Source organism: Pygocentrus nattereri, chromosome 15 (assembly GCF_015220715.1).
Source record: "Pygocentrus nattereri isolate fPygNat1 chromosome 15, fPygNat1.pri, whole genome shotgun sequence".
NCBI lineage: Eukaryota > Metazoa > Chordata > Actinopteri > Characiformes > Serrasalmidae > Pygocentrus > Pygocentrus nattereri.
The window spans coordinates 34,188,237-34,211,703 of record NC_051225.1 but is presented as its reverse complement, the minus strand read 5'-3'; the positions used below and the strand labels follow the sequence as shown (position 1 = coordinate 34,211,703).

The 23,467-nt window shown below is 38.6% G+C and overlaps 1 protein-coding gene across 2 annotated transcripts in view; it reads left to right on the top strand.

The window, feature by feature from the left end:
• Positions 1 to 23,467, top strand: part of ntrk3b (neurotrophic tyrosine kinase, receptor, type 3b) — a 140,187-nt gene that overhangs the window by 15,252 nt on the left and 101,468 nt on the right. For both annotated transcript variants that reach the window (XM_017699525.2, XM_017699523.2), the window contains exons 2-3: positions 15,560 to 15,634; positions 20,715 to 20,786. In XM_017699525.2, coding sequence (XP_017555014.1) covers positions 15,560 to 15,634; positions 20,715 to 20,786 — 147 coding nt within the window. The remainder of the gene's footprint in view (positions 1 to 15,559; positions 15,635 to 20,714; positions 20,787 to 23,467) is intronic.

Genomic DNA, 23,467 nt, shown 5'->3' with positions numbered 1-23,467 from the left:
GGGGGAACTCTCTTCAACCTTTCATTTATTTCCCCCAGGCAAACTCTCTGCTGGCCAGATGAAGTTTTTTAAGCTAAGCTGTTTTTCCTCACACATTTGAATGTCACTGAATATGTGAATAACACTTTTTTACTGTTAAACCATACAGAGATTGTAGAGAACTTGAGTACAGGCAATGTGAGTTGATGTGATCAGATTAGAGTTAATGTGTTTATGAATAGCGGATTGCTAGTCAGAAGCTGAAGAAGTGATGCTGATCATTACATTTTAAGCACAGAATAGGACTCCTCTCCTTTCCTTAAGCAGATATTTTAATCTGTCTATGGACAATCCCTTAGGGCACCAGCTTACATTCAGTGTAGCTGAAAGAATGCTTCATCTCAGAATGCTAATGAAGCTAACACTGTATTAGGACCACTGGGGACCAGTTAGCTTGTGCACACTTGCCTAATGCTAACTGGCCCCTACTAGCCTTTACGAACTGCGTACTAGATTGCTGTTCCTGGAAGTGTTCCTGATTGCTAGTTTAGCCCCTTAAACTGCAGACTTAGTACTCAGTTTTTAATCTTTAGTCGTTGTTGTTGTCCAGTAACCACTGTGAATTATTCATTAACCATTATTAAACTCATATGTAGTATATTTAGCTACAAGAATAAGGTTAAAGAGTCAATAAGAAGAAGTTTAAGGGGTTGATAGTCAAAAGATGTATATAATAACTTTAGCTCTGGATCATTACCATATTTCTCATCAGCAGTGTGTTTTTTGCATCATCTTGGAAAAGCAGCATGTGTTTAAAGCCTTGATTTGAGGATGAGGAGTAGTTAGCAAACAGCTCCTGCAGCACCCACCATATATCAGCTCGCTGAGTAGCCACTGGTGTGCAAGTTATGAGCAACTGTGTGTTTGCACATGGCCTCCAGATGGGAAGTGCTTTAAACACACTCTATTCCCTCAGCCAAAGGTTTCGCAGATTTGCATGCTGTATGGAACTTCTGGCCGTGTGCCAGTGCAATATGATCATTTATTTAATTAAAAACTTCCAACACTGCGCTGGGCTGCTTTTGAAGGAGATCTGACACGAAAGCACACCGCACAACAGAGGGCTGGGTAACGGGGGTTGAATCCCGTTGCTTGTCACGCACAGAAATGCTGTACACTGCTCACGTCTCCTATGAGTTGAATTTTTGCCAGAAAGAGACAATAGAGGATGTTGCTCCAAAGGGTTCATCACAAGCGCTTGCATCTGCTGAAATATTTGATAGTGTTCTTCTTAACATGGATTAGAATACATTGTAGTAGCGATTATCTGCTTTTCATATGGTAAGATCATAGCAACAGCCAAGCTTTAGGGACCCATGTCAAGATATACAGCTGCCAACATGGGGACCTCATGCATAAGCACTGAGTAATGAGCATTAAAAAGCAAAAAAAAATGTCTGAACAGCTTATGCCAGCATTTGTAGAGCATGTAAGATGTTTTGTGAAATAAATTACATTGTATTGACGTAAACCAAACTAAAGCAATGGGCAGTTATTCCACACAGTTATGTTATTATTAAGTGTTGTTCCCAAATAATGGAACTTATTAGACCTAATTAAGAATGCCATTTGTCAGTACTGTCAGAAGCTGGAGTAATACAGGAAAGTTGTATTAAAAATTGTCATGTTATCCTTTGAGCACATTAAAATTTTAGGAAGAACTGACATGGCTTTAACTAGACCTTATACTAGGCCTTACAGTTGCATGTAAAAGTTCAGATGCCCTGCTCAAATGACGTTTTGTTGATTTTCTGAGTGAAAATCCTTGACACATCTACAGACTTCTGCTCATTTTGATGCACAATCACCTTATTATTGCTTTGCCAGTTCTGACACATTTTATCATTTATCTTTTATTTTTTCCAGTACATCAAGTTCAAATCAATAGAAATTGTGCCCTGTAAAAATGACATATTAAGGTTAAAGGATCTGTTAAGGTACAACCTCATTTCCAAAAGAGAATGCACAAGCACCTGGGCCTCTTGGGGTTGGAATATGATGCCAACAACACATTCCAAAAAAGTTGGGATGGGGGCATGTTTACCACTGTGTTTCATCACCTCTTCTTTTATCAAACTCTGTAAGCATTTGGGAACTGAGGAGACCAGTTGCTGTAGTTTCGAAAGTGAAATGTTTTCCCATTCTTGTTTGATATAGCTGCTCAACGGTTAGTTTGATTTCAGCTGCTCAACAGTTCAGGGGCTCATTTGTCATTTTTTTTTCATTTTATAACCCTACAAATGTTTTCAGTTGGTGACAGGTCTGGACTGCAGGCAGGCCAGTTTAGTGCCTGGACTTTTGTAATACGGAGCAATACTGTTGTAATACGTGCAGAATGTGGTTTGACATTGTCTTGCTGAAATAAAGAAGGCATTCTCTGAAAAAGATGTCGTCTGGATGGCAGCATATGTTGCCAAAACATGTACATATTGTTTATCATTAATGGTGCCTTCACAGATGTGCACGCCACCCATGCCATGTGCGTTAATGCACCTCTATACCATCGTGAATTCTGGCTTTTGAACTGATCACTGATAACAAGCTGAGTGGCTTTTAGCCCAGAGGAGCAAAAAAAAATTCAAATGTTGATTTGTCGGACCACAGGACACTTCTCCACTTCCCCTCTGTCCATTTTATATGAGCTTGGGCCCAGAGAAGGTCAAATCAAATCAAATTTATTTGTATGGCGCTTTTTACAATTGATGTTGTCACAAAGCAGCTTCGCAGAATTCCAATAAAGACAAACTTTTAACATGAAATGTAAAACCCCGAGGTGAGCAAGCCAGGGCTGACAGTGGCAAGGAAAAACTCCCTCAGAGCTGAGGAAGAAACCTTGGGAGGAACCAAGGCTCACAAGGGGGGACCTTTCCTTCTCTGGTCAGACTACCTACAAAATTATTATACTAATAACATTAATAATAGTATTATTATTAGTAGTAATAGTTAGGTGGCAGCATTTCTGGGTACTGTGTATGTACAGTTTATTCTTTGTGTTTTAGAGTTTTAACTAGCCTTTGTGGATGCATTGATGAACTGTTTTCACATACATTAGTTTTCAAGAATGTTCCTGAGCTCATTCAGTGATTTCCACTACAGAATCATGTGTGTTTTTAATGCAGTGCCACTTGAGGGCCCAAAGACCATGGCCAGCCAATATTGATTTTCTGCCTTGTCCCTTGCACACAGAGATTTCTCCAGATTCTCTGAATCTTTGAATGATATTATGTACCATAGATGATGAAAAGCAAAAATATTTGCCTTTTTATGTTGAAAAATGTTATTTTTGAATTGTTGCACTATTAGCCTGTGCTGTCTTTCACAGAGTGGTGAAACCCTTCTCATCTTTACTTCTGAAACACTCAGCCTCTCTGGGATACTCTTTTTATATCCAATCATTTTACTGACCTGTTGCCAGTCAACCACCAGGTGTTTTTTTTTTTCTTCACACAAATTTACCAGCCTTTTGTTGCCCCTGTCCCAATGTTTTTGTAATGTGTTGTTGGCATCAAATTAAAAATGGCCAAATATTTTTCAAAAAACAATACAATTTCTCAGTTTCAACATTTGATATATTGTCTTTGTGCTGTTTTCAATTAAATATAGGGCTTAAATGATCTGCACGCTTTTTTGTTTTAATTAACACATTTTGCATTTTGTCCTGACTTATGATAATGAATATGAAATCCTCATGTAAATAGCTTTCAAACAAAATCCTACCAGATATACAGTAGGGCTACACAATGTGGACAAATATTATATTATTAATAATTATATTATTTTCCAGAATTATTGACTTTGCTGTATTGCATGCATATGTTATTTTATATGAATTTAACTCTCACCTGGACCTGTGATTGGTCAGGATGCTCACACACTGATGGTTAAAAGCTTATTATATTGCAAATGATATCAGCATTGCGTAAACCAATATTGCGATAACAGTTATGACGGTGAGTTGATTGTGCAGCCCCTTCAGATATGACAGGAAAGCTAATTTTGTGCTCTGCATTATCAGATGACTAGATGCTGTCATTTACACCTTTGAAAAGTGCTGTCATCTCCTGTTCACACAGGTTAAAAAAATCTTAAATGTGCTGACCTGCTAGAAATGTTGTGGTGCAGGCTCTACGCAATGCTCACTTGAGAAGCAAGGCGCATCCAGCATGATAGACAAGAGCACTACATGACATGATATCAAAAGGGATGTTTGACAAGTACATGCCTTGAATGCTCAGTTGGTGATTTTTGGCATGGAGATCTCTGCTAGTTATCAACAGCTCAGGGAAACAAACTAGAAAATAAGTTATTCCTGATACAGAGCAGGTACGCTGGCACGAACGTGCCCGGTGTTCCGTTTGGCTGCTCGAGTTGGGTGACCCCCCCCCCAGAAAGCGCTGACACCTATTAGAAACTGTCCATCACTCTGTTATACCTTGTATATCTTGTAGAAAGCACAATTAAGGGCCATAACATTGACGGAGGGTGAATTTCTCCATGGACGATTTGAAATCTGATGTGCAAGTTACCTCCAAGTGCAGGTTTTTTTTTTCTTCTTTTCCCAAAACAGGGACTTGTCTTTGCCTCTGGCATGTGGAGTCACATCGGTGGCCCTGCACCAGAAGGCTACCGGCTGTCCGTGCCTGTGCTGCCTCTCACTCTGACGCTCTCTGGCTCATGGGAGCTAATTATGCTCATTTTCATTTTGGAAGGAAGGTGGTCGCGGATGGAGGACAGAGATGTGCAGAATGCTGATACACTTCAGAATGGGTTTTCGCCGTGCTTACATTTAATCTGCTGGTTCAAGCCACAGTCAGAGTGGTCACGGTGCGGTGCAGAGGCTTATGCTCGATTCCCCCCACACAGCTGATCTGCAGATCATTGTTACATGGTTGAAAAAAAAAAACCAAAAAATAGAAAACGTACCCCTTGCCAAGCTATAGGAGTGCAAGGTAAAGTGTTTGCATATGTTGGCTTTGATGATTGCGCCAGTGGCGGTTCGGATTCCAGATACTTCGCGCTGAGAAAAGCTCTTACCGGAGAGCATGCCGAGGCACTGTGGACAGCCAGGGTCATCATTTATGCTCTCTGTGCTTTGGAATGCTTTGGTGTTTGCATGAATTAGTCAACTCTGGCCTTAGTGATGTCTCACCCATTAGCATCACTGGAGGGGTGGAAGTTAACATTACCCTATGTTACAATATAGAGTTTAGCATGTTTTGTAAAAAAAAAATGTTACATTTTATATTTATCGTGGTTTTTTTTTTGTGTGTTTTTTTTTTTTTTCAAAATCATGTTGAATATAAAAAGTGTAGTTGAGATGCAGATGTGTATCTCAGGGCATCTCAGATTATCTATGTTAGTATGTGAGAAAAACATGGATAAGCAAGAGTGCGTCTAACCAATGAAGCAATGTATTAATTTTCACTCATGCGGTGCTGTGAAGTGATACACCATGATTTGGTATGACACCAAACATGATAGAACTGTCAGCTAAGATACATTACCCATTACTCAAAACATACGCTTCCAGAAGAGTTGAAAGTGTTTTCATTATCATGTTGCAATTGGGTGTAACATTGTACAGTATGACTGTTTTAATCAGAGGTAAGTGTCACCAACATCACAGCAATAAAAAATGCTCTGTGTTGTCTAATGAAGTGTTCCAATGATGCATATTCATGTTGCTGCAACAGCTTCGGGGCTCAAGTGTGTGCATCAAGAAAGGAGAGAGGCATTCATAAAAGAAATTAAAATGTACTTAGTCTGGAGGACCAGATGAGGACTGCATTGGGGTTGGACAGTCAGTCCATCTATGATTCGTGTGATATTTTGTCCTTGAGAAAAATAACACTCTGTATTTTCTTTAACATAAACAGCGAAGAAATAGAATGGGATTTGGACTTGCTCTGTTTTATTCTAGCTTCCGTAAACAGTTTATGATAATGTTAGAATACACTGACAAATCACCAAAAATTCCTTTTATCATGACAGACATTTAATGGAATAAATCTAAACATCTACTTACCTGAGGTCCAGGGGGATCCAGATGAGGCGGGATTCTGGTTGCAGGTACCTGTAAAAGAGAAAACACAATATTAAATAAGTGCTGTTTAGATGTAAAATGTGCACATGTATGTATGATGTGAAATGGCCATAGTGTGTATGTAGGTGATATATATGTCATTTGTTTTCTTGTCACCCCTAGATTTCAACAGTGGTATGACTCAGATCCAGTGTGGGAGGGGCTACCAGTTTAAGAGGAAAGGGAGAAGGCGAATAAAGGTGTTCCTTTGTGATTTGGGAAGGTCTGTGTGGCTTTGCAGCCTCAGATCTATTTGAGCAGAATCGCACTAGTCTTGTTTGGAGAAATGGCTGCCGGATGCTGACTGAGGAGTCAGTGGTGTCATTTATATACAGCTTTGGTTTTTAAACTTTTCCTTGCAAATGTAAATATTTTTGTGTGTATAGTTACAATAAACTTCAGAGCACTTTAATATGGAGACCTGAAGACCAAATGTAATGAATTGGGAGCCTCCGGACCACTTACTCACCACAACACAGTCAAAACCACAGTTATCACAGTTATTTGTGTTTTTTGTTGGGAAATGCACCATTCTGGAGAAACGATAGTCTATAGTGGTAAAAGAAGTGCTTAATACCTCTAAAAGTCCCCTCACTGAAAAGATTTGACAAGAAATGATTATAAATACTCTGTCTGATGCCTGAGACGCTGTTTGGTGAGGAGGTTTTGGTCTAAACATGCAGACGCAGGGTGTTGGAAGGCAGAATGGTGCTGTTTTTTTAAGTTTAGTGCTATTTTACTATTAACATCATTACATATGAAAAACAAACAGACAGAAGACGCACTAAATTCACTGGTGGTTTTGGATAGTACCATGTTTGTGTTGTAGACACATTATGACCCTTGTTTCCTATCAGCACCACCGTAAGGAAATCAAAGTCAGTGACCTGTCTAATAGTGAACCGTTTCACAAAGAACAACTCTGAACAATTTTGTTTACATCTCAATGACTGAACTCTTAAAACATATAGAAAAAACTTTAACTAGCTGTGTAAATGAATAACTCTGTATTTCTAATCTTTCTTCTGTTTTTTTATCAGTATTTCTCTAGTGCATAGAACCTTCAGTCCTTCTTCCAGATGTTTTTACTGGATTTCAGTATTAATCATTTTCCATATATCAATTTCTTTTTACCTTTGGTGATATGGACATGTTCTCTTACCTGTTTTCTATTAATAAGCATGTTTAGACATGAGAAAACCAGAATAGACAGCCACTGTGAAGTGGTGTCCCGTCAGTTTAACCTGCATAAACCAGAGCATAAAAGATTTTTAATGAATGAATGATTTCTTTCAGTTATTATGGTAATGGAGCTTTAATTTATGATTATAATTTTCATAGCAAACCTGTGTACTTTAAAATATTAAGCCTGTATGTATGATTAAATGTGTGATTAATTAAGAAATCCAAAATGCTCTTGTAAGTATCAGAAGATAAATGGAAATATTGATTAGCATGTGGCCATTTCAGTGCATCCCTAACCACATATTGAAGGAGCACTGTGCACTGAGCCTATTATGTTAGTCGTGATCATTTTCTGTCAGTTTTGTAGAATTCACTCAGCATTTCCAAGCCACACTGTGGTTGGACATAATAAGCTAGCATTGACTTTTTGCAAATAGCATGGATGCTTCTGACAGATCATGGGTTGGGAGGCACTTAGTGACGATGGATTTTGTCTCCTGAGAGCACTTCACCACAACAGCCATGTCACTTTAAGTTGTTGCAGGACATCGTTTAATTGACGATGAAACTTTAAGGCAGTTCAAGCAGATTTGAGGAATCAGTATCAAAGGCACTTCCTTCAAAAGGCAAACAGAGTTGCCAGAGTTTTAGCTCTGCAACAAGTAGATTTTTTTATCATTAGCAGGCCTTACACACGAACACACACGCGCACACACACACAGTGTGTAGACACATATGTGTGTGTGTGTGCGCGTGTGTCTGCGCGCGTGTGTGTAAGGTCTGCTAATGATTAAATAAATCTAGAAAATTTTCATTCATCAAGGTACAAACAGTGTAAATGTACCCTCAAAGGTATAACAGTGATTTTAAGGTCTAACTGTGTACCTTAAATATGTTTTTCCATGGGAAAAGTATGTATTAGTACCTCTTCATAACCTAATGTTTTAAAACAGAACCAAAAACTAAAAAGCCTGTAGACAAGATGGGGTGTGTGGAGTCAACTTAGAACTTATTTTTTTAATGCATTATGGTAGAGTTATGTTCCCTGAGTAAAGGTACTGTGATGTACCCTTGAGGTGACCACCCCAGTGACAGCTCAGAACCTGAGAGTGTATATATGACCTATGATCACTTATTCCAGCTGAAGCGTTGGATTGTGAGTTTGATCCCAGGCGATGCCGCTGCCATTTGTGGCTGGGAATCTAAAAGTGTGTAATTGACCACTTTTTCTCAGGGTGGGTAAGATGGTCCACCTTTCCTCACACCACGTAGTGTTATGATACTCAACGTAGGTGCCTGTGGGCAGACGTAGAAGATTTGGTAGTTATGGTTCTCCATCAAGCATGTTAAGCTATCTATTGATGTGTTAGTGGCAGCTTGAAAAGATGTGGTGGTGCCTTCAACTTTCCAACTTGGAGTGATAGAGGAAGACCTAACTAGCCAGTGGGAGGGAATTGGCCATGACTAAATTGGAGATAAAAAATAGAGAAGATTACAATATACTGGTTGAAATTCTTCCTCAGATATGAGTTAAACTGGTCTTCACAAGTAAGCACAGGTAACATAATACAGGCAATGTAAAACATACTTACATTAAACTTAAGCTTCTGGTTTTATTTGAAAAAGTATATACTGTGAAACTTTGTGAAATGTACCAAAGCCACCAGAAATTTTAATTATGGCAAGATATACATGTTTGGCCATGCTGCCCACCACTATTCCCAGTGGGTAGTATTCACATATAAAATAATGGCTATTGAATGGAATGGTTGTCTGTAGCCTGCTGATTTGTTCTGTGAAACAGCAGATTATCTGGGCAAGTTTTCCATATATCATCGCTTTCCAATGAAAAACATGTGTCTCCATTTTTTGAAATTTGTACTTTTCTGCCTTATTTGAGCTCAGCAGATGTCCTTTACATTATGTGAGAATTTCATGATGAGTGGACCAATAGAAATGCTCCAAAATTGCTTAGAATAAAACATCTGTCCATTAACTTACATTGAAAGTAAAGAATGTTTTTGCCCTCTCCTGCAAAGTTACTATTTTCGAGATACCTGTTTTTCTTTGGACAAAGACGATAGGATAGATAGAACCTGTAACGCTAGACAAGAGAAGCTGAACCAGACATCTGTTTAGGAGTTTTGCCTGCTTCTTTCAACAGTTCAGATCTGATAAACCTCATCCAGGCCAGACATCTTGGACTTTCTTGTATTTTTGCCAGTTTTTTATGTGCAACATTTGCATGTGGTCCATTACAATCTGTAGTCAAGAGGAATTCCAAGAAAGGCCAGTCATCTCTATGTTGTGACTATGTTTCTGACAGAGGTGTTGCAGATGAAGCAGGAGGTTTTAAAAACATTGCAAATCTCCTCAGTGTTGCAGGTGTTGGCAAGCAGGTGCAGCTGTAGTTATGCTGTGTTGTTGCTTTTTACAGATTTTACCTTTCACACACTTTAGTTGTCTCCAGCTCCAAAGCTTTGTTATATTCTCTCAGTGATTCGGTAGTAGCGTTAGGTAGGATGTGACATATGCTCTGAGGCCTGTGAGACCACCAAAGCTCATACTGACTCTGTACACAGCCTACGATCACTGTCTTTACAGAGAGTAAAGGATAGAGAGTGACCCTGGGAACATAGCCAGTTGCGATACGCCTTGGATTCCTGACCACACATTGGACAACTCTGGTTTTACCTGAGGTATAAAGTGCAGCTGTGCTTTGTTGTCATGTTACAAAACATGATGATACAGATTGTCATATTGTTCCTGCAGCACAAGCTGCTGACAGTAATGGCAGACAAGCCAAAAAATAATAGTGAAGACATGCATTTGATTTTTTGTGACATGGATCACAGAACATATTTTTAGCGAAGCATCACCAACCCGATTGGTTAAATTCAATTCAATTCAGTTTTTAAACACTGTGTCCACTCGTTGCCCACTTTTAGACACTCCTACCTTGTCAGTCCACCTTGTGGATGACAAGTCAGAGACGATAGCTCATCTGCCACTGCAGTTTGTGTTGGTCATCCTCTAGTCCTTAATTTTTTGTATTCTTGGTTGGTGGACACACAGTAATGCACCACCACAACATCAGTGTTACTGCAGTGCTGACAATGATCCACTGCCCTAATAGTAATAGTCACAGAGTCACCCTCTGTGAGGGTCCATGGGGGTCCTGAGCATTGAAGAACAGGATAAAAGGGGGCCAACAAAGTGTGCAGAGAAACAGATGGACTACAGTCTGTAACTGAACTACAAAGTGCACCTATATAGTAAATGGAGCTGATAAAATGGACAATGAGTGTAGACAATGAGCGTTCCTTCTCCTGTAAAGGTATCATTTGGAGATAAGAGGGTTTGTTCAGACAACAGCAATATATTTGTGTGTGTGTGTGTGTGTGTGTGTGTGTGTGTGTGTGTGTGTGTGTGTGTGTGTGTGTGTGTGTGTGTGTAAGAATTCAAAGACATGTGAAAGACTAACCTTCACCACATTCACCTCCCAAATCTTGTTAATGGAAAAAAACAGACTGGATTTGCTCAAGATGATGGACATGTATAACAAGAATCAGGCAGAGCTGACCTGAGGTATCTAGGCATGTGGCTTCGCCTTTAACTCTGTATAATCATTCTAATTTGTGGTTAGTTCAAAAATGAGTGCAAAATGAGTGCAAAAGATCACCAACTAATTAAATACACACATACATCGTTTGAACACCACTTGGAAAGATTCTCTGTGTCGATTTTCAGGCTGATGAAGAAAGCTGGAGTATGTGCAAATAAAACTGGCACATAATATCTGCTCTCTGGTAGAGTAAAATGGACGAGCTTGTCCAGAAGAAGGGACACTGAGCCAGTTTGAAAGCATTTTAGTTTCTATCCAAACAAACAGAGTTTGGTTTCTTTTTGGTTTGTTTATATTTTATTTACTTATTAAAAACACACTGTGTAACTCATGAATAAATACAATTTCTAACCTCTTTGTTCACCGCTCAAATGAAATATGTTGTGTTCACGCATGGCGAATGTAAAGCCTGACTCAAAGCATGAATCGAACAGATGGAGGGCAGATGTAATTTCATCAACTAATCCACTGAAATTATGCATATGTTACACCTGTTTCCGCTTCTGCCTGGGTTCCTTCATTTGCTTTCAGGTTGGAAAAGAGAGAGCAAGGACAGCTCGGCCGCTCAACAAAGCCGTCCTAGGTTCCAGAATGATCGACTAAACAGTGTTAAGGGGAATTAAACTGATTTATCAAAATTTGGACATAATGATTTCATTAAGATGTAAACACATCAATCAGAGTGGCTTGATGTGAAAGATTCTGTTCAGGAGATTTACCAAGTCAGAATTGTTCATTGGTGGTAATAGGAACCAGACGTCTGAGGAGTTCAATGCCTCTAGAAGCTCACTCATGGAAAGACGTTACATAAAATGATAATGAATACACTGATGATGCCTCATACTACTCCGTTTTAGAGGTTTTGGCTTTAAATGTAGAACTTTTTAAAATACCTTAAAGGCAGAGAGGGACATCTAGGGCTTTATAAGCCAAAATAGGTGGTTTTGGATGGTCAACAATATGGCCTACCACTGTAAGTTTCTCTGCAATGAAAAATTTCACATCAAACCTCTCTTTATTTACATCACAATGATTTACTTATGCAGAAAACCTAATGTAATTCCCTTTTAAATGTCAAATTGTTTATAACACATAAAAAGTAAGTATTAAAAGCATGGCCCAACATTATAGAGGTGGCCATGTTTCAGATCCGAGCTCAGTGAGAAGAAGCTTACTTTACTGACTAGACTGACTGCCTGTGACGAACTTTGAAGAAATACTGGAAAATGTGTTGAAAACCTTTGAAATTGTGAAGTGCAGTATCAGGAACAGGTGCGGAATCCTGTCTTTTACAGAACTTTTTTTCCCAAGTTGTGTCCATTGTGTACTGAGCCACGTCATCATCATACACTTCAAAGTCTCCGCTCTTATCATAGTAGCGGAACTAAAAGGAAAGACTTTCAATGCTTCACAGTACTCATCAGCTGAGTGACTCTGACGTTTCCAAACAGAATTCACCCTGTCCTCAAAACATCCGGCCATTTCCTTCTCTCTGGAAAAAAAGAAAGAAGAAGAAGAGTGCTGCACAATGGCAGGCTTTCCAAAGTAAAAGAACGTAGATCATGCCTGGACAGCGCTCCAGAGACACTGTGTTTTTATTAAATGTTCTGCCATCAAGCTACGTGTACCTGAGCCGTAGATCATTTAAACAAAGTCGTTAATCATGTGCGGGTACGGATATTGGAAACAATGGAAGGACTTGAGTGGAGATTATAATGGAAAACACAGCCGTAAAGCTTAGCATACACTAGGAGTGGCTCTCCACCACCAGCTGAGATGGAGGAAGAGATCAGGCGTTGAATCTGATTGGGGTGATTTAGTGCTTCTGTTTCACAAATCCTGTTTTTTTGTCTGGACAGGTGCGTTTTTGATTCATATTCTGAGCAGAAAACAAATAAGATGGTGTCTTATGCAGGTGTCATAATGCAAAGCATAAAAAAGAAATTGAGCTTTGTAGTCCTATACTTTTACTTTCTTTTTTTCCTGAGGCCCACTGTTGACGTTTTTGGGGTTTTATGTGACATGTCCATACTCTGTCAGTTTGTATTCATGTGCCTTTTAGTCTGAGATATGTACACAGTTAATTATCACCAGGATTTCACAATATTTAATACATCATTTTCACTGTAAAATACTGTATTTATCATTTTATTGTGAAATCAGCTCATCTTAAGATATTTTTTGCAGTAACGCAAAATACTATAACAGGTAATATAACCATTGTGAGGTTGACGTTGGGCTGTACCACAGCATTAAAGGAAATTTCATGATATAATTGAGAGGCATAAAACATTTTAATAAAATAAAAAACACGTGTTTAATTCAGATGATACAGATTTCGCTTACTTTAAAACTTTTTTTAAATTTTATGCTGGATTGTTTTTTTATTTGGAACACTGAGATATTGGAAAAAATATTGTATTGTATTAAGAGATGTGAGTTTTTTGGTCATGTAAACTGTCTGTAAAATATGCATTTGCATTTAGAAAAATGTGCATATACAGTGCAAAACATGGTGAATAAATGCCAGTTTACAAATCACAGTATACAGTTATATACTGTTAATAGAGTAAATTCCAGTGAAAATAATGCAACTAGAAACCAGTAATTGAACGTAAATTTATTGTGAAATTTTAACAGTAACGAGCTCTGCTCTGATGTACTTTCTTATATTGTGCCGCATTCATAAAGGCTGAATAGGTGAGGATATGTTGGTTTCTGACATATTTACATATTTACACAAAATAATTATTTAAAAATGGCTGTTTTTGTTGCTTAAATTTCAAATATGGACTGTATGAAACAGCAAACTGTATGTTTTACACCTTAAGAGTATATACACATTACATCAGAGTCTTATAAGTGAAGCAAATACTTTTCCATGAAAAGGGCCCTTTAAGACTGAGATATGTAAATGAGCTCTGTTCCGATTGACTGCCCTGTATTATGCCTAATTATAAAGCAGGCTTACATTCATAATATTCATACTGTTTGTTGTGACATCACAAAAACAGTTATTTGTATGTTTTAATAGTGTTTACATATTACAACAAAAAGTGAAGCAAATTAGTTGTCTATGATGTTTGCAGTCAAGTGCTAAGCTAAGCTCATGCTGATTTCATTTTTGGCAAATACTTATCGTGAGATCCCTCTGTCATGATTATAAGGCTTTTTCTGACCAAATGAAATCTCTCCAACATCTCAGATGAAGCACATATACAGGTGTGTGGTTATAGAGAACCAGTTTGGTTTAGGGCAGGCAGCTTAGTGTAATGCAGAGCTCATATTGGAGAGAGACCCCTATCAAGGCTTTTGAGGGAAATTACAGGCCTCAGGATGCTGTCTGAAACCAAGGGCCAGTAAAGCACTGCAGCCTTCCCTGTATTACATTAACCGCAGCACAGCTCATTTGTAAAGTGTCACCCTCTCCCCAGCTGTAAACAGAAACATTAAATCTACCAGATCTACTGCACTGGACTGTGCTTTCAGGGGCTCGTGGGGTTGCCAGGGAGAGTATGAGCGCTGCCATGCATGTGTATGTGTGTGACACCATGTGTTTTTTATTTTCTTTGGCAAGTGGGGCTCGTCTGTCAGTGGCCTGTCTGATTTCTCTGTAGGAACAGCTTTTGCCGCTGTCCAGGTTTGTTTAAGCTGATAGCAGGAGCCCGCAGTGTAGAACATCAAGCTGTTTCATGTTCAGTGATGTTAGCAGGAGCGGAATTGGTTCTTGTAGAATTGTTTTAGATGGATGGGGAGAAACCTAAGGATGGCCAGAATCATAATTCGTCATGATGCCATTTTCATGATAATACAATATTCATCATGATATTTTGTTTTGCAAAAGTAGCATCAATAAAAATATACCATTTCTATTTGCACAAGTAAACTCTTTAATCAAAAACAGAATACAAAATGTTAACAGCTGGAAAAATGAGCAAAAAAAGGCTTTCTTTAAAGGCTGCCTACATAGGAACTTGAATAATGAGCATTTATGAAGGACTTATGCCGTTAATCTCAAGATAACTTATGATGCTTCATGATGTAAATGACATTGTATTGCTGTAGATTGTATTACTTGAGAATGATGCTTCATAAAAGTGTTATAAATAGAACAAATGTCCCTTTCAGATGTCATTTACTTCATAAAACATATTCTCCTGCGATTACTAGCATAAGCTGTTCATAAATATTCAAGTATTGCTTCATAAATACTGTACCCAGTGCTTATGCATGTACTATAAAGTCTATATGAAGGTAAGTGTTACCAAATAAGCTACCTAAATAAGCTGGCTCCTTAGACCAGTTTGGTCATACATTCTAAGGTTTTGTCTAAAAAGATTTTTTTTTATGCTCCGATAACTTCACTGTGTAGTTTGCAAGCAATCAAACCCTTGGGTCATGTACTTCACCCAGAATGGATTGCAGCTGCTCAGAGCTGTTGCTTGCTATTCTGTAAATGTTTTGCAGGTGCTTGCAGAGTATTTTTTGTGCATTATTCAAAAGTCCCAAGACCTTGCATTGGATAAGTGCAGTGAGCATTGATAGAACATGCACGAATATGCCCAACCCCTAGCTGGATAAATTGGTGGCAATGGTCACATTTATTGTTTTCCCTCTTTCTCTTGCAGACACATAGAGAACTGGACAGGACTGCAGATTCTAAAGGATGTGGACATGGAGCTGTACACAGGACTGCAGCGGCTGTAAGTACAATAAAAACAGCTGGATTCAGTACACTCACACCCTGTTTCAAGTTTACTCAGGTGGTTCATGAAAACTGAAATCATCCAAGCTATCCCAAGTGATGGAAGTGAAAGTTTTGCTTGTGTTTGTTGTGTAGCCATTGCAACTGAATTAAGATATGCCTGCTCAAATCACTGTCTTGTAAACAATGTAACAGATGAAGTTTTATACTGTATGTACTTTGCACTGTTGTTTTTACAAAGCTTATATAGACTATGGCAAAACTAGGAAAGACTAGGAAAACACATTCCTTGACTACATGAAATAAGGCAAAACACTTAACCTTCTAACAGACCATCAAAGACCGAACATCAAACCTTAACAGACCACTAATAGACTAAATATCAAACCTAAACACTTTTTTAGAGTAAATGTGAAACCCTAAACAATCTTAAAAGACCAAATATTAAACCCTAAACACTCTTAGGAGACCAAATATCAAACCCTAAACATTCTGAGACCAAATATTAAAACCTAAACACTCTGACAGATCTTCAGTATTTCCTTCTGCAGACCTCCTGCAAAGCCTCTCCTTCCTTCCCTTTGACCCCACTCCCACACTTTCCTCAACTTCTGTCAGGTCCTCACTTCCTCTTTTCTCTCCTTTTCCATACCCTAAAGACAGAGGAGTCCTGTCCATTCCTCTTGATCCCTCACCAGGAAGACTTAGTGCAGTATCCCTCACTCCGATTAGCATTTTTCTCATTAACATCATGCTCTCCCCCTACGCCAGTGGTGGGTTCTTGTAGTGCTTCCCATGTTGGGGGCTGCCTCACGCTCCCCAGGGCATCTGAGTCAATCACTGAGTCCTCTCAAGGTCAAAGATGGCATCTGTTTTTGTTGAACTCTACTTCACACCCTCATATCTCATTAGATATCAACAAGACAGGAAGTGTTCACTGCACACAACTAATACAGATTCTTTCTCTATTAGAACGGAAAGTTAATGAGAATCATTAGTTAGAGACCATCTCAGTACATCTGAGGAGCTTTCGGATCAAGATAGTCTCGCAGGGCCAGACATGATCTCGTAATGAGAACAAGTGGGGATAACCATGAGAAATTTTGGGTGGGAACAGATTTATTAGGGTGGGAATAAACCAAGTGTGAAATTTAGAACCCAACCCCACACCTTGTGAAGGTGGAGCATAAAGTAGAGGGCTATGGTGCGCTTGTCAACATTGTGTGATGGGAAGCAAGCCTGTTATTAGTGCCTTTATGTAACGTACACTATATTGCTAAAAGAATTCACTCGTCTGCCTTCACACACATATGACCTTGAGTGACATCCCATTCTTAATCCATAGGTTTTAATATGATGTTGGCCCACCCTTTGCAGCTATAACAGCTTCAACTTATCAGGGAAGGCTATCCACAAGGGTTAGGAGTGTGTTTATGGGAATTTTTGACCATTCTTCCAGAAGTGCATTTGTGAGGTCAGATGCTGATGTTGGACGAGAAGGCCTGGCTCACAGTCTCCTCTCTAATTCATCCTAAAGGTGTTTGATCGGGTTGAGGACATGACTCTGTGCAGGCAAGTCAAGTTCTGCCACACGAAAGTTGCTCATGATGTTTTTACGAACCTTGCTTTGTGCACTGGTTGGAACATGTAAGGGGCCATCTCCAAACTGTTCCCACAAAGTTGGGAGCATGAAATTGTCCAAAATCTCTTGGTCTGCTGAAGTGTTAAGAGTTCCTGTCACTGGAACTAAGGGGCCGAACCCAACTCCTGAAAAACAACACCACACCATAATCCCCCCTCTACCAAACTTTACACTTGGCACAATGCAGTCAGACAATCACCATTCTCCTGGCAACCGCCAAACCCAGATTTGTTCATCGGATTGCCAGATGGAGAAGTGCTCCATGTCCAGTGGCGGCGCTTTACACCACTGCATTCAACACTTTGCTTTGTGCTTGGTGATGTAAGGAAGGGATGCAGCTGCTCGGCCATTAAAACCCATTCCACGAAGTTCTTTATTCACTGTTCTTGAGCTAATCAAGGCCACATTAAGTTCGGAGGTCTGTAGCAATTGACTCTGCAGAAAGTTGGTGACCACTGCGCACTATGCGCCTCAGCATCCGCTGACCCTGCTCTGTCGTTTTGTGTGGCTGACCACTTTGTGGCTGAGTTGCTGTTGTTCCCATTTGCTTCCACTTTGTTATAATACCACTGACAGTTGACTGTGGAGTATTTAATAGTGAGGAAATTTCACAATTGGACAGGTGGCATCCTATCACGGTACCACGCTGGAATTCACTGAACTCCAGAAAGCAACCCATTCTTTCACAGTCTGCATGCCTAGGGGCTTGGTTTTATATACCTGGCTGTAGAAGTGATTGGACCACCTGAATTCAATTATTTGGATGGGTGAGTGAATAATTTTGGCAATATAGTGCATGTTAGCATTGCTGAGAAGTCTCTAAAAAAATAATACAATTAAACATATACATGTGTTGCATGGGTGGAGAACACATTACATGTGGTAAAAACAAACATTGTCTCTTGCAGGGAAACAACAGCATGTTTTGCTTGTGTTACTGTCCCCCAGACATTGAAAGAGTGTGGACTAGAAGAATTTGAAGCATGTTTTAGAGGAGTTGCACCCTTGTTAGGGGTGAATTTTGCTGCAGTACAGTACCAAAAGTCTAACAAGTTGTCTTTAGATATGTGTTCTTGTTATGAGATCATTTTTGCCCTGCAAGACAGAGGAACTAGGGTTCAATTCATTCAATCTGCTGTCACAAACAGGCTTTATACTGTCTCAAATAAAATTCTTGCTCTTAAAAAAATTATATTATATAAACAGATATGTGCACAGAAAATCTCTACAAAACTACTTATTCTTGAAATAAAAAGTATTTATCTTCTTCTTCTTATTATTATTATTATTATATGTATTATTATTATTATTGTAATATGTATTTTGCTCTTACTCTTTGGTGCAAAAGTAGTCATATCAAAGCAGGTTAAATATGCGCTTTACATTTTCAAAGAATTCCTCTGTTGTCATTTTTATTACGTAGCCCTACCTAACCCTAACCCTAATATATACATACATGCAAACTTGCAGTATTATGAATGCTGAGTATTTGCATGAATCTGTGGACTGCTGTAATCACTAATAGCTAAGCGACTGTCCACAAATTACATTGCAAATAGCGATCATCGGGATCCAAGCAGAGCGAACCATTCAGTATAGACCTTTTAACAGAACACATAAGATGTCTGCCAAATGTCTTACACATTGACCTTTTGAAATTGAAAATACAGTTTTTAGGCTGGTATTTGCATAATTGTGGAATTCAATGAACTAAATAATTCTATAGGAATTACCCCTCTACTTTAGTCTCAGAGTGCATCAGAATGCATTGTGTTAAAATCACTAAAATTTTCTCTTAGGAACGGTGCTGCCCGACCTGTATATATAACTGTTGTCCAGCATGCTTGATGAGCGAGCAGCCCTTTTTGCTCATATAGATTTTTCATTACACTGTAATGACACTTTCTGTACACATTACTGTTGGAAAACAACATTTCAGCTTTGTCTTCCTTCTTCAGGTAGGACGTGTGTAAAACGTCTCAGGTATGGTTGGGTCAAAACTGACCCATGGAAATTTTTCCATGAAGGAATAAAGTTATTCATGCACTTCACCAACATTTTGAAGCACCTTCTGCTATGAAAGAGTACCAACAAATAATGTTTGGCTGGATTTTACTCAACACACGGCTAGAATACAACATTTTTCTGCAGTGAAGGGATGTTTATTTATAAATTTGAGGCAATATCGGGCTCCCGAGTGGCACAACGGTCTAAGCGTTGGCCCTATCATCAGGAGATTGCGAGTTTGATCCCTTGTGATGCTACCCCCTTCTCCCCCATCATTCAACATGATGCTAGTCAGCGCAGGCGTCTGTTAGCTGACGTAACAGATCTGGTGGTTGGCGCTTTCCTCCGAGCATGTTCAGCTGTCCAGTGATGTTGCGTGAGTGGCAGTTTGAAAAGAAGCAGTGGTTGGTTTCACAGGTCTTGGAGGAAGCCTGTGCTAGTCCCACCCTCCTAGCATTGGTGGCATCGTGTGATTGGGGGAGTAGTAGCGGGTGGAATTGGAAACAACTAAAATTGGGGAGAAAATCGGCTAAAAATTAAAAAAATAAAAAAATAAAAAATTTGAGGTAATATCAAGTCCAGTTGTTCATTGTCAAAAGTACCCTATAGCTAAATGTCAGTTTGCTCAATGCTGCTGTCCTGAATTAATATTTTACTCGCTCCTGGCATTTGGAACATTGTCAGTGTTGAACCCTGGGAACTATTGGTAGAGTACTTTTATTCAAAATAATAGTGCTGATCTGTTGAAAGTTTTACTCTAACAAGGAACTTCTCCATAAATCTGCATATGTTGGAAGCAGGCCTGCAGTGAATGCAGTGCTGAGAAAGTTTCTAACCTTTCATGGCCTACCTCTGAAGAAGTAAGAAGCCTGAATAAATAATGGGCATTTTCCTTTGTCCTTTCCAACATGTTCAAGAACACTGACAGATTGTGTAATGTTGTCAGGCATCATAGCCTTCATAATAAAGGTAATTCTGTAATAATTACCAATCACTTGATGAGTATAGTCACTTTTGCAACACCTTGCTGTAATAATCACACTACAACGACTGCCATTTATGCCTTATTAGGAAACTCTCTTCATTCCAGATGCTACCTGAAATCATGAAGGTGAAATTGTGGCCTCTGATGGTGCCATTATTCTAATGATTGCCAGAAAATTATCCTGGCAGGCCGTAATGAACTGATAGCATTCTCATTTTTGAAAGTTTAACTTGCAAAACTCCCTGCAAATGATCAATAATGGAGGCAGTTTGGGGCAAACTGGTTGGATGGACAGGTGCGTATGAAGGGCAGTATGAGCAAGACTGGAGCTTTTATAATCAGACTGAAACCAGTTTATACTCCTGAGTTATTGTGACAGGTGATCGTGAGAGTTACTGTAACTCTTTCTTTTCTTAATGCCAATTTTGTTTTTTCTCTCCATAGGACTATAACGAACTGCAATCTACGCACAATTCAAGCTCGTGCATTTGCACAAAATCCCCATCTCCGTTACATGTGAGTACCAAACCAACATTCTTAATGCAAGAATGAACATATTTAGTTCATTAATTCAATTCCACTCTAAAGTTTGACTTTGTGGCTTTACCTCCTTATTGGCTCCCTGGTTCATGCCTATGCATGAGCATTCCAAGTGGGCGGTAACAGTCTCCATTACGGGCAAACAGACAGGCTGAGCTGGAGTAGCTCATCAGCATTTAATGAATGGGATAAAAGTCATTAAGAGGCTGCCTTCACTTGAGTCACAAATGGAGCAGATGGACATGCTAATTGTGGAGTCATTAAGGATGTGGATGGGAGCTTCACCGACAGAGCCGATGATTGCTTATGTCTTATTTGAAAGTGCAGCTTTAAAAGGATTGAAATGCCAGTCACTGTAGTTGCACAATGAAAGTGGACAACTAGTCACGAAGCCAATGAAGAGTCAATGAACGGCAAGACAAAATGTTTTAATGCAGACAGTAAGGTTCATTAGATGTTTTCCTTTGAGCTATATGAAGCAAATTAGTCTTAATATTATATAAACCAGGGCAACTTTAACCTGTTTAACTCAAAGTAACTGTGGGTGGTTTCAGAATTCCATTACCCACTTTCATAACTAAACTGCAGGAAACCATAACTTCGCATCTGAGATTTAATGAATAGATCTAATATTTTCTCATTATGAGAATATTCAGATAATCTAATATTGAGTATCTGTTTTTTCAAGATTGTTTTTGAGCCATTTAATTTATAGAAATTGTTGTATTCTATTGGCAGATATTTTTTCTAGTTTCAAGACAAAAGAAGATACTTTGGCTTGTTTTTATAAAATATGCTTGAAAATGCTTGAAACAAGGAAAATGATATAACCAATATAATATGTTAGAAAATAGACTTCAAAACACAAAAAAAATATCTAGTAAAAAGAGTATTTAACTTATTTCTCAGGCTTTTTTACTTGTGTTTTAAGTCATTTTATCAAGAGAAATTTCTTATTCTATTGGCAGATTATATTTCTTTTTTCAGAATATATGCTTGAAAATGCTTGAAACAAGAAGATAATCTTATGTTCTTACAGCAGTTTCAAAATGATGAACATTACTGGACAAAACTTTATGAATTTAAATGTTAATGAAGCATCAAAATCTACTTAATTTACAAAATCAACGGGTGTTTCTGTTCATCCTTTTGTTGTGAGAAGACTGCTCAACTCTGGGTCTAAAAGGAACAGAAGAACATTTGCTAATGAAGCAAAGAAGCTGCTAGTGTTCTCAGAACATTGGACTGACCACAATGGATTGTGAGAAGCAAAAAATGCAACCAACTTGTAAGACTGAACTGTGGAGGTATGAAAAATATCTCTGCGGATTTCTTTGAAAAACTGAAGGCGAGTCTCCTGAATAGAATGGAAAGGTAAAGACTGGACACACAAATGACTGAAAAATCTGATATTACATTTAGTTGTTTGAATATACTTTGGAATTTTCTGTCATGTTTTCTGTTTTTATTCTGGTGGTGAACAATAAATAGCTTAATGGCCATTATTTTATATATATATATATATATATAGTAGAGTATAGTAACATAAATTAGCTTTAAACTGTAACGATTGAATCTTGAAAGTCCCACAACCAGTTCATCAGACTTCCAATCAATCCAGCAATCAGCAGTTTTAACCCAGCAGATGGACGGCTTTTGTGGATCAATGGTTCAATCATATTTCACTAAACAGTTTTTAGCTTCATGTTCATCAGTTAACATACCCCACATGATTCACAAACAGCCTGATGGTTACTCCTCTTTGTTTGATCCTTCAGTTCCTTTTTTCACCCAGCATTTCGCTAAGCCTTCATTGTGCCTTGATGAGGAGGTTCAGTCTGGGTGGTCAGACACCTCGCCCCCTTCCTCCTCACATTAAGGCAATATAAATCTGAAGGGCCCATTGTCATAAGGGAAGAGTAAAGGTCAGGTCCCGCTGTGAGGGCTGAAATTCTGTACCTCATTAAGCTTGTCCTAGCCTACGTAATGCTCTATTCTAAAATGTCACTTTTGCAAAACTCCTTTTAATGTTACCTTGTTCAGTTGGGACAAATTATGAAGTGTTTACCCTCACCTGATTGAGTCGGCCTGCTTTGGCATTAGAATGTCTCTTGTGGCAAGCATTTTGGAGCAATTCATTTTGCAACAAAATAACTATACTTGGCATCATTGCTAGTAACATATAGCAGCATCTTTAATATAGTATGACAGCTGTTACAAGATCTGGGGATTAGGGCCCAAACTGGAAAAACTATATATACACATAGTTGAATAGTAATGTGATGTGTAATAAGTAATAGTAGTGTGAGTTTCTATGAAAGCCCCAGCTGTTTAAAAACTGTCTTAAAAACGTCTTCATTTTGTGGACTTTTAGTTTTCTACACTATTTGAACATGGCAGCTGTCCTTTAAATTGGGTAAAAATTTATGGTGAATGGACCAATAGAAATAGAAATATATAGAAGTATAGAAATATATATTAAATATATTGAATTGTGTTTACCTTTGGAGAGTACTGTGCAAAAGTCATAGACCACCTGTTTTCCTGTCAAAATGGACATTAAGTAGTAAGTTGTTCAACATCAAGAAAAAAAAACAAAACAGAAAATGTATTTTTAATACTTGCAAAGTTCAGTCTTGGAAGTTGCATTTTCTGCT